This window comes from Epinephelus lanceolatus, chromosome 1, assembly GCF_041903045.1.
Source record: "Epinephelus lanceolatus isolate andai-2023 chromosome 1, ASM4190304v1, whole genome shotgun sequence".
Taxonomy (NCBI): Eukaryota; Metazoa; Chordata; class Actinopteri; order Perciformes; family Serranidae; genus Epinephelus; species Epinephelus lanceolatus.
The window spans coordinates 6,809,668-6,821,780 of NC_135734.1; the positions used below are offsets into that span (position 1 = coordinate 6,809,668).

The 12,113-nt window shown below is 40.0% G+C and overlaps 1 protein-coding gene across 1 annotated transcript in view; it reads right to left on the reverse strand.

Annotated features, from left to right (window-relative positions):
- Window positions 1–12,113, reverse strand: part of cntn2 (contactin 2) — a 118,941-nt gene that overhangs the window by 53,830 nt on the left and 52,998 nt on the right. Inside the window, exon 2 of the mRNA XM_033626682.2 lies at window positions 11,929–12,093. Coding sequence (XP_033482573.1) covers window positions 11,929–11,989 — 61 coding nt within the window. The 5' untranslated portion in view covers window positions 11,990–12,093. The remainder of the gene's footprint in view (window positions 1–11,928; window positions 12,094–12,113) is intronic.

Consider the following 12,113-nt stretch of genomic DNA (forward strand, 5'->3'; position numbering starts at 1 on the left):
GTTCTAGCAGCAGACCCATCTCTAGAACAACTGTTAAGAGGAGACTGCGCCAATCAGGCCTTCATGGTCAAATAGCTGCTAGGAAACCACTGCTAAGGAGAGGCAACAAGCAGAAGAGATTTGTTTGGGCCAAGAAACACAAGGAATGGACATTAGACCAGTGGAAATCTGTGCTTTGGTCTGATGAGTCCAAATTTGAGATCTTTGGTTCCAACCGCCGTGTCTTTGTGAGACGCAGAAAAGGTGAACGGATGGATTCCACATGCCTGGTTCCCACTGTGAAGCATGGAGGAGGAGGTGTGATGGTGTGGGGGTGTTTTGCTGGTGACACTGTTGGGGATTTATTCAAAATTGAAGGCACACTGAACCAGCATGGCTACCACAGCATCCTGCAGTGACATGCCATCCCATCCGGTTTGCGTTTAGTTGGACGATCATTTATTTTTCAACAGGACAATGACCCCAAACACACCTCCAGGCTGTGTAAGGGCTATTTGACCAAGAAGGAGAGTGATGGAGTGCTGCGGCAGATGACCTGGCCTCCACAGTCACCGAACCTGAACCCAATCGAGATGGTTTGGGGTGAGCTGGACCGCAGAGTGAAGGCAAAGGGGCCAACAAGTGCTAAACACCTCTGGGAACTCCTTCAAGACTGTTGGAAAACCATTTCAGGTGACTACCTCTTGAAGCTCATGGAGAGAATGCCAAGAGTGTGCAAAGCAGTAATCAGAGCAAAGGGTGGCTATTTTGAAGAAACTAGAATATAAAACATGTTTTCAGTTATTTCACCTTTTTTTGTTAAGTACATAACTCCACATGTGTTCATTCATAGTTTTGATGCCTTCAGTGAGAATCTACAATGTAAATAGTCATGAAAATAAAGAAAACGCATTGAATGAGAAGGTGTGTCCAAACTTTTGGCCTGTACTGTATGTAAACATGATTTCTGCATCAGTCATGTCAGATAGATTTCATGTCATAAAAAATTGTCTTTGTTATTGTTTTGAGTAGGCAATGGCAAAAAATACATATTGTGCATTGCAAACTTGTACAGAAAATACTGACCATAGTTGAGATATTTTTTTTGTCTATTTATTCTGTTTACACTGCCACCTAAAACACTAACATAATGTGTTAAACAGTCTGTACAAAACCTATGAAGTGCTCCTGATCAGAATTAGGATTTCTTTGTCTATCTGTTGTTTAATTTTTTTCAAAGTTTTTTTTGGTTATAATTGTTTTGAATCTACCACAGATTTGCAAAATGTTCTGCTGTTTGACAAATTTCATCATGTCCTGACAATAAATAATAGTTTAAAACACAGTTGGGTGTTAAGTATCTTAAAATCAGCCATTAAACTTGAAAGTAATAATGACTTGACTATTTTAGATAATTATCGATATTGACTGACACAAAAAAATTTCATCATGATGGCATTTTTAGCCATAGTAACCATATGCTGCACTTTCTTTTACATCTTGTCTTTTCTGGGTTTTAACCATTTTTATTAAGGTTTTTTACTGATGTACGTACTGATTGACTGAATTCTGACTTTTACAACCAAGATCTGACAATTTTCCCTGGGTTTGTGCTGTTCCCTGTTACTCTGTGTTTTTATAAAATAAAAGGTAAAGGTCATTTCCTTTTAAAAAAGGTACAGTATGTATAAAATAAACAGTATAAAGTACTTATCTCACTGAAACAAATATGAATGTTCTTTCTATATAAATCCATTAAATGAGCTTGAATGAAAGAAGTTTTTGGTTTTTTTTGTTTTTTTTTTGCTGGATTGATATATATTTATTTTATTTCATTTGAACCACAAGATGGTGCCATTATATGTGAAGCAGACACAGGTGGCAATGCGGGTGATACAGATGATGACTTGATTACCAGTGATGCCTTGTTATGTTTGAAATGTTTATAAATGTATAAAAAGGGTTTGCAACCAGCATTCTTGTTCAGCCCCTGATGAAGGCGTGTGGAAACATTGGGATTTTGATTCAGCACTATGCTGTTGAAATGAAAACAAAAGTGATCTGGTGCTGTAACTGGTATCTCTCGAGTGGGCAGCAGGGGGGGCAGGGCTGTGTCACTGTGTTCTTCAATTCAGCTAAGATACAATCAAGTTTTACTGCTGACTCCCTTTAAAACAGGCCTCCTTCCCAGGGTCTGGGGGCAGTTTAGGAAGGGATCAAACCAAAATGGGCCAGCTCCCTCCTCTAAAGGTCTGAGGGTGACCCAAATTGGGACCAGTAAAATAAAACAAATAATAACAAAAAACAAAAGAATACTCAACAAAAATGACAACAAACATATATGGTACCAGGAAGGAAATGATATTTGGAGGTAGTGATAAACAAAGAAAAACATGACCACGTGACCGAGCATGTCTGCCCTGCCAGCCCACTCCAGAGCCCTGGGATGGCGCCTCGATCCCATTTCGCTCCCAGTGGTAGGCGCAGATGTGCTGCTTTCACCCTCCCTGACCATATAGGTATTAGAGTTATTAGTGGTGGTGGTAGTAGTATCAGCAGTAGTGCTATTATAGCAGTTAGTTTTTGTTTGTTTTGTTTTGTTTTTGTTTCTTTGTTTGTTTTTTGGTCTGTGTGAATGTGTGACTGTTGTGTACACCTTATTAAATAGCTATTACTATAATTATTTACTGTTATCTCATTTATATATTTTTGTCTGCCCACACCCGCTCTTTCTTCCCTACGTGCCTTATTCACTGCACATGGATTCTTGCATTCTCACACGCACCCACCCACCTACACACACACACACACACACACACACACAGTCATGCATACACGTGTACACACATACAATTGCCCTGTCCTGTATCCACTGTTTTGTCTTGTCTGCACTGTCTTGTCAATGTTCTGTCGTTTGTCTTGCAATTAATAACAAAAAAAGAAAGAAATGAAAACAAAGAGATTGTTGAAATGTCTGTGTGTGTGTCCCTCCTCCTCCACCCAGATAAGAGCTCCAAAATTATAAGGAGCAGCACTTATTTGATGTGGTTGAGGTGTTTCTTCATCTAAATAAATGTCTTTTGGTTGCCAGAGATGGACAAACAAAATGATAGTGATAGTTGGATTTATGGGTCAACAATCACAGAGGACTACTAAAATAATCTTGGATGAACTTCAGACCAATGTGTGAATAAAACAGATCCCCTTCACTCTGTAAAATTTTATGACACCAATGAGGAATAAGCCCATATTATGAGCAGTAGTCTGATTTGATAACTGGCTCTAAAGGCAGGTCCAGTGGAGGACATTTTTGTGAGTGTAGTCAATCTGCAGTCTTTCTTTGAAGCCAGATGCAAAGAGCATTATTGTCTGCAGGAGTACAACTGCCCACCAACACAGTGGGGAGACTTACAGCTTAATCATTACACAATACTTTAGCCCAGCATGAACACTGCACCAGCTGCAAATGGCAAGAAATGTATAATGCATAACAGAGATGTTTTCTTTGTCTGATCTGAACCTTGAAAAGCAGAGTAATTGGATTGTTTAAAATAATGAGTAATATTTACATTGCTGTGAAGACAGATATATTCTGCAAATCCCTATGCTCCTGCTTTGAGACATCACTGTTTAGTTATAGTAGTTGGTCTTGGTTATGTGTATGAGTGCACGTAGGATAATGAAGTTAAAACTTGTGAATTTCATGAATTTTATTTGAAAGTGAAAAGCATAAAACCTGAGTCACATTCAGTGTGGCTGAAAGAATATGATAGATAAGATATAGATATATATAAGATATACAGTACAGGCCAAAAGTTTGGACACACCTTCTCATTCAATGCATTTTCTTTATTTTCATGACTATTTACATTGTAGATTCTCACTGAAGGCATCAAAACTATGAATGAACACATGTGGAGTTATGTACTTAACAAAAAAAGGTGAAATAACTGAAAACATGTTTTATATTCTAGTTTCTTCAAAATAGCCACCCTTTACTTTGCACACTCTTGGCATTCTCTCCATGAGCTTCAAGAGGTAGTCACCTGAAATGGTTTTCCAACAGTCTTGAAGGAGTTCCCAGAGGTGTTTAGCACTTGTTGGCCCCTTTGCCTTCACTCTGCGGTCCAGCTCACCCCAAACCATCTCGATTGGGTTCAGGTCCGGTGACTGTGGAGGCCAGGTCATCTGCCGCAGCACTCCATCACTCTCCTTCTTGGTCAAATAGCCCTTACACAGCCTGGAGGTGTGTTTGGGGTCATTGTCCTGTTGAAAAATAAATGATCGTCCAACTAAATGCAAACCGGATGGGATGGCATGTCGCTGCAGGATGCTGTGGTAGCCATGCTGGTTCAGTGTGCCTTCAATTTTGAATAAATCCCCAACAGTGTCACCAGCAAAACACCCCCACACCATCACACCTCCTCCTCCATGCTTCACAGTGGGAACCAGGCATGTGGAATCCATCCGTTCACCTTTTCTGCGTCTCACAAAGACACGGCGGTTGGAACCAAAGATCTCAAATTTGGACTCATCAGACCAAAGCACAGATTTCCACTGGTCTAATGTCCATTCCTTGTGTTTCTTGGCCCAAACAAATCTCTTCTGCTTGTTGCCTCTCCTTAGCAGTGGTTTCCTAGCAGCTATTTGATCATGAAGGCCTGATTGGCGCAGTCTCCTCTTAACAGTTGTTCTAGAGATGGGTCTGCTGCTAGAACTCTGTGTGGCATTCATCTGGTCTCTGATCTGAGCTGCTGTTAACTTGCGATTTCTGAGGCTGGTGACTCGGATGAACTTATCCTCAGAAGCAGAGGTGACTCTTGGTCTTCCTTTCCTGGGTCGGTCCTCATGTGTGCCAGTTTCGTTGTAGCGCTTGATGGTTTTTGCGACTCCACTTGGGGACACATTTAAAGTTTTTGCAATTTTCCGGACTGACTGACCTTCATTTCTTAAAGTAATGATGGCCACTCGTTTTTCTTTAGTTAGCTGATTGGTTCTTGCCATAATATGAATTTTAACAGTTGTCCAATAGGGCTGTCGGCTGTGTATTAACCTGACTTTTGCACAACACAACTGATGGTCCCAACCCCATTGATAAAGCAAGAAATTCCACTAATTAACCCTGATAAGGCACACCTGTGAAGTGGAAACCATTTCAGGTGACTACCTCTTGAAGCTCATGGAGAGAATGCCAAGAGTGTGCAAAGCAGTAATCAGAGCAAAGGGTGGCTATTTTGAAGAAACTAGAATATAAAACATGTTTTCAGTTATTTCACCTTTTTTTTGTTAAGTACATAACTCCACATGTGTTCATTCATAGTTTTGATGCCTTCAGTGAGAATCTACAATGTAAATAGTCATGAAAATAAAGAAAACGCATTGAATGAGAAGGTGTGTCCAAACTTTTGGCCTGTACTGTACGTCATGGGCATCTCAGAAATACTGCGTGAACTGTCCAAGACTGAGCAACAAAGGACTTTAAACCTTAGCTGTAATTCTTCTGAAGGGTGGTGGAGGACAGGAGGGACGAGTGAAGGTAAATCTGTTGTCCAGGTATGAGGGTCCATCCATCACCACTGTGCATGCTCCCCACACACTGTTCTGAGCTGTCTATCTATTGTACACAATTGTGACCCAGTGCATTGTAGGGTAATGATGTCAGTCTAGCCAGGTTCCTAACCACTAGGGCTTTTTGTCATTACACTCTGAAAGTCCTCCAACAATTCCCTTCAGCACAGAGCAAAATACTGTATCTGTATTTGTTATAAATCCCTAACATCTGTTTCCCAATCTGTCCCAGGCAGACAACACAGCCCTCAGCTCAGCTTTCTAACTGAGCATACTGATGATATAATTCCAACCATATGTAACACAAGCTTTGGAACAGATTTCTGAAAATTTGGCCAAAAAAGTGAATAAGCTGTTCTCATGCACTGTTCATACATTTTCCTCCAAAAAGTAATGCACCCAAATTCATATATATCCTACATAGTCATAGCACTGACAGAAGTAAAGAAGGAAGTGGCCCTGAGCAGCTCAGTAAGTACGCTGATTGGGTTGGTGGATGGGTCAAAAACACAGGACTTTCCCCAAGAGACTGCTGTTTGGATAAATGTGAACTTTAAGTGAACTCTGAGTCATTTAAAGGTACATTGTCACCGTGTTCCTTTTCTTAAACCTTACCACAGTAACTTTACTTGCATAAACCTAACCTTCATAACTTTCATAGCTTTACATTAAGGACCTAACATCATTCATGGGGCACTAATTTGTAGGATATCATACAAACTTGTGTGATAATACGTTTTAAATGTAAATATCTCAAGAGTGTATTGAGATTACAGACTTACTGTAAAACAGCATCACAAACTCTGGCAGTGGTGGAAAGTAGGGGTGTGCCATATCACATTGTACACAATAATACCAGTATAATTTTCAATATGATATGAAAAATTCATATCGTGATACTCGCAGTATTTTGACTGTTACGCACTGCAACGAGCATGGCTGAAAGTGAAATTATTACAGACTCCGCAGTGGTTCCAAAAAGAGGAGCAGCTTCAGTAGTGTGGAATAAACGGTAGTGTCGTTAGGCCTGGGCATCCTCAATGTTTAATGAACAGCCCCGGATTCTCAGACTCTTTCAGCAACTTGCCGCTCAGAGAGAATTCATTCAGCAGCTCCTCTGGCAGCAGCACAGCATCTCTCCCTCTCCTCTATTGGCATGCGCACACGGGAGTCTAGGTCATCAGGAGATTTTGTCATAAACCTTTGGTAATGCAAACCTATGTGATGCTTGTGGCTTGACAAAACACTACACAGATGTGAATGTGTGATAGTTATGATGGCATAACAGCCTGTCACAGGTTACAGCTTGATGATTAGAAGCAAAATGGCAGAGCATAAAGGTCCAGGTGGAAAAAAAAAACAGCTCAATCATTTAGGATTTTGCTGAAAGGAGGAAATCGCCTGTTTAATTGTAGATCCCAGGGTACATCTTTTGTATTTTGGAGCTGTTTAAATGTGTAATTTGTGGTAGATTTTATTTTGTTGTACTATTACCGGTAATATTGTATACAGAATCTGAATCTCACTCTGAGTGTTGTTTACAAACTAAAGAAATGAGAGAAAAAAAATCTTTAGTTTTTACTGAATATTTTAAGGCAAACTGTTTGGTTGACATGTAAAACTATATTACGTATTTTGTTGCAATTCTATGTTCTTTATTAATAAGATATTTTTTTTACTAATGTGTCATACCGTCAAGAATATTGTCATCACAAAAATACCCTAAAATATCATATTATTTTAGTGCCATTACGCCCACCCCTGTTGGAAAGTACATTTACTCCAGCACTGAACTAATGTACAGTTGAGAGATTCTTGTATTTTACTTGGTAATATCCATATTATTATTCTTTATATTTCTACTTCATTACATTTCTATTTCATTACATAAGACAATATGGTGCTCAACTACAGTACATTTAGTTGACTGACATAGATACTATTACTTAAGAGATTAAAAATTTACATGCAAAACACACAATAAGTTTAAAAGATATGAAGTACTCTTAAAGGTAAGCTACCTATCAACTAGGTTTAATTTTGTTTTTCTTTTGATGCTATGGAGGGGCAGAGCCATGTAACAATGGGTGGAAGCTGTACTTATACTGTAGGTAAAACTAGAGGAAGAAGAAAATAGTTTTCCATCAGCCTTCATAAAATCTTTTCTTAAAATACAAAACTTTACCAGCCAGGTTGGACTGAATTTTAAGGCATAATTCAATGTGATAATAATGTGATAATGTCAATGTGTCTGCGCCGCACAGCACTGCGTAGCAGATATGCTCCCATTCTAGTAGGGTTGCCATAAATGGGCTTGTCCCAGAGGCATTCAACTACCAGAGAGCTTTTGAAATCTTCTTTTCGAAGCCGCGTAAACTTAAATGCTCTGATTCAGGGTACCATACTTGCAAATCATGAGGGAGGGAGGGAAGGAGGAAAGCAGTAATTTGTGTCTGTTTGTGTGTAAATAATTTGAGTCTTGCCTTTTGTTTTCTTTTCGTATTGTGTATTTTGTATTGTTTTGCGTATCTGTAACTGTGTTTGTGAGTGTGTGTGTGAGAGAGAGAGTTTTAAAAGAATATTTTGTTTGCACATGATAGAAAATAATAAAATAGCCCTCCAGAGGCAGATCAGTAGGTTAGTCATTTTTCTTTTGATTACTGAAATGTTTAACCACTAATCCTTAGCCGTATTTTAAGTGTAACCCTTCACCATAACATACCACTAGTGTTTTTATCAGTAAAAATAGAACATTTTTCACACATAAAAGGCACAAAGATGTTGAAATCTAGGCATATTCTGCCATCATAACTTGGCTCTCAGAATTCACCAGATTGATGACCCCCCCTACAGGGTTCGGACGCCCCCCCCCCCCCCCCCCCCCCCTTTCCCGCCCCAAATAGTCTCCAAAAATCCTGTGGGAAACACTGTTGCACTATTTTGAAACAGGTGGCTGGAAACCTTCCATCCTTCAGTTCAAGCCTTGTGTGTCTCCAAATTAGCTTGTCCAGTGTCAGGTATAATGAGTACTGATTTTAACAGGAAGCCAAAATCTGAAAAACTTCCTTCAAATATTCACCTGGCTTTTTGCCACAGGACAAAAAAAAATTGTGCAGAGCATAGTTTTTTCCCCAGCGAGTGTATCGCTTTATCAGTGCACACACCCATTTTAACATATCTTTGAGACAACAGTGTCTCACTTCCTTGCCATCTTTCTATTTTAGTTAGACACTATGTCATCTACATTGTGAGGCCAAATGAGAGCTGCAGCTGTTTTTTGGTAAAATTGATTTCGAGGTTTATTACCTGCATCCAACTTTCAATTCGTGTAGTGCAAATGAAACAGTGTGCACAGATGAAGCTGATTCATATCTCAACAGTATTTTTTCTGCTTTTCACTGACAGAGCTCTTTCATGGGCTGCACCCAGTCATTATCTACCTGTATCATTCATCACACTGGTGCATTAATTCAACACTAAGGCCTGCTGGAGAAATGCATCCCCTCCCTTTGCTGTCTAAAGCCCTATTCGGACGGGATTAGTTTTACATAGGTACGTGGGGTAAGGTAATACTTACCAGAGATTTTAGTCCCGTCTGAGTGTGCCTTGTCAGTAATCATTACCGCACAATGTCAGTAAAGATTACTACGACTTTTACCTTCTGTAAAAGGGTCCTGGACAATTACCTCAGGTAATACTAATCCCGTGCGAATAGACCAGCAGTAAATATGTGTGTTAGTTAGAAATATATTCGAATATAGCCTATATATTTTTTTATAAGTTCTAACATAAATTTGATAATTCGAATATCATTAATAATTAATTAATACTATCAATGTTGTATATCACGGCAAATCCCATTCGGGCAGAAATGGCTCGCGCACAAGCCGGGCCAGAGAGGGACGCAGCGATGGAGGGAGAGGCGCAGACGGAGGAGCCTCCGTGCCAACACCACCCACTGCACTGTCCGCGATGTGTGACCTGTTCGGGGAGACATACAGGGAGAGTGTTGCACCTGCTGCCTCCCTGCCTACCCTTTTTGAAGAAGAGATGAAACGTTACCAGAATGAGACACCACTACGAGCTGGCCAGGATCCACTGTTGTGGTGGAAAACTACGCACTAAAGTATCCAAACATTGCTCAGATAACAAGGCAGATGTTGATCCGCAATAAGCATCTTATTTTTTGTTTTTTTTGTAAAAAAAATAATAAAATAAAATAAATAATAATAATAATAATAAATTCTAATATTGTTCGAACTTTACTAAATTTATTCGAAAATATTTGAACTCAATTTCATGGTGCTTTTGACAGTCCTATCATACGCACATGACAACAGGAGGGGACGGCGGTGCGTGAATGGATTTACCCCTCCCACTTGTGGTAGTTTTACTGATATTTCCTATCCCGTGTGAATCGGTCATTAATATTACTGACGTCCTGTGGTGAAGTGACATTACCCCACGTGCCCATGTAAAACTAATCCCGTACTGCTTAAGACAACAATCATGAAATTTTAATCAGACCCGAAAGGCCCCAAAATGAGCCGCATCCACACATTAAACTCATTCTCTCACACACACGAAGACACAAATACTTTGGCAAGTTAACTGTTTAAACTATTTTTGAAGATGTTTCCCAGCCATTAATACTTTCCAGTAGTTCCGTGAACTGTTTTGAGATTCACCATAACAGTGAGCCAGGAGGACATCTGAGAATTTAGGGGCACTCTTTGGTGCTAAAGAAAAATGAGAGAGAGTATTTTTAACTTCACCTCACAGCTATTACTAATTCTAATTCTGTTTTGTGGTCAAAAGTCGTTAAAAAGTGTTTTGAGTTTTGATTGTGCTATTATTATTCTTTCATTATTCAAAGAATGTATAAAAAAGCTCTGTGTTTTCAACAGAAATTCTCCTTCAGTCTCCAACTCTTTGAGTGGGCAGGTTCACAGTTGACCCTGCAAATAACAATTGCTCCAGTAACTGGACGAACAGCATTTTGCTAGTATTATATGTATTTCCACTGTGTGGTACAGCTCTACTTGACTCGACTCAACTCACTTTTGGTACCAGGTCCTTTCCTGTATTTCATTCTCCACTGCAGATAGTATCCCCTCAGTGAAGGTAGTATCCTCTCAGTGTAGGTAGGATTCCCAGCTGATCACCATAGCAATGCCACGTGAAAGTGCCGTGACATCGTCTTCAACACAGCGCTCACTGAATTCTTTCATCAGCAACAACTGTACAGCATGTTGTAATGCATAGTTCTACAAGCTGCCATTTTTTTAAAAAAATCTGAGTTGAAGGTAATAAGAAATTGTGGTCCCCATTAAAATAGGCGGGTGTGTGCAGAATGTCCTGTGTTGTCGCTAGTGAGGATTCTCCCGTTGACCAATCAGTGGTCTGTAGTGTATTAACTCCACCTTTTATGATTGGCTCAGCGTGGGCCCGCGGTGATACTAAAAAAAATGTACCAGGTACCATCCACAATTTTTGGGATACCAAACTAGATCTAATCAGCTCATTGTTGAGTCCAAGTGAACATTTGTACCAAATTTGAGATATCGCATTCACAAGAATAGGACGGAAAGACAACCCAAAATCATAATGCCTCTGGCCATGGCCAGCACCATCATGGAGGCATAAAAAGAGCAAATCGAGTTGAGTATAGCTGTGCCTTTCCATGCAGTGGAAATATAGCAATTGTTGAAGAACTGAAGAATATAAACCACACCATTTAGCATCAACTGACTAGGACTGTCACATTTAGTAGAAATTTAAACCGCAGTTCAAATGTACGAAAAAAAAATTAAATTTGATCTCTCTTATTTGAACCTATACAGTGTATATGTATAACAAGCTTTGCCTTGTACTTGAGACATTTGTCAAAATGCAGTCTGTCTGGCCCATTGTTTATCCTTGACACGTGAGCGCGGAGCACAGAGAAGCAGTCAGAGCTACAGGCTACAGTGAGGCTAAAAACAGAGTTCAAATGACATTTTTCCAAACAACTTCTTATGTCAGGGCTGCAGCACACTTGGATCACTACGGATGAGCATGTTGGAGATATTTTGTTGTTTCAATTTTGTGCTCTCGGACGTTAGTCTGGGGCGCCATCAGCCATTAGGTGTGCTAGCCGCTCCCCCCGCCGATCTCCGCAAGGGATATGAGGACTCTAAAACTTCACCAGGGCCTCCATCAGCATATGGGTGAGTAGATAATGGCTGAATTTTCATTTTTGGGTGCACTATCCCTTTAACTCCTCCATTGGCTAAAATTAGGCCTAGTTCTAATGTAATCATTAACACCAACACTGTTTCTGCAATCAGTCTGAAAACCCCCATTGAACATGCATCATTAGTGTTTTAAAGTGGAACTTACCGACAGCTTCCCTCAGGGCTACTAAGCTGAGGACCAGCAGACATAGCAAGTGCTCCATCATCTGGATTCAGATGGATTACAACAGAATCACGAACAGATCAGGTGCAGATAGGATCAGAACCTCTTCACTTTATCTCACAGGAAGAGGAGGCATTCAGTCTGGGCCTGCGCAGGAAAAGGAAGAA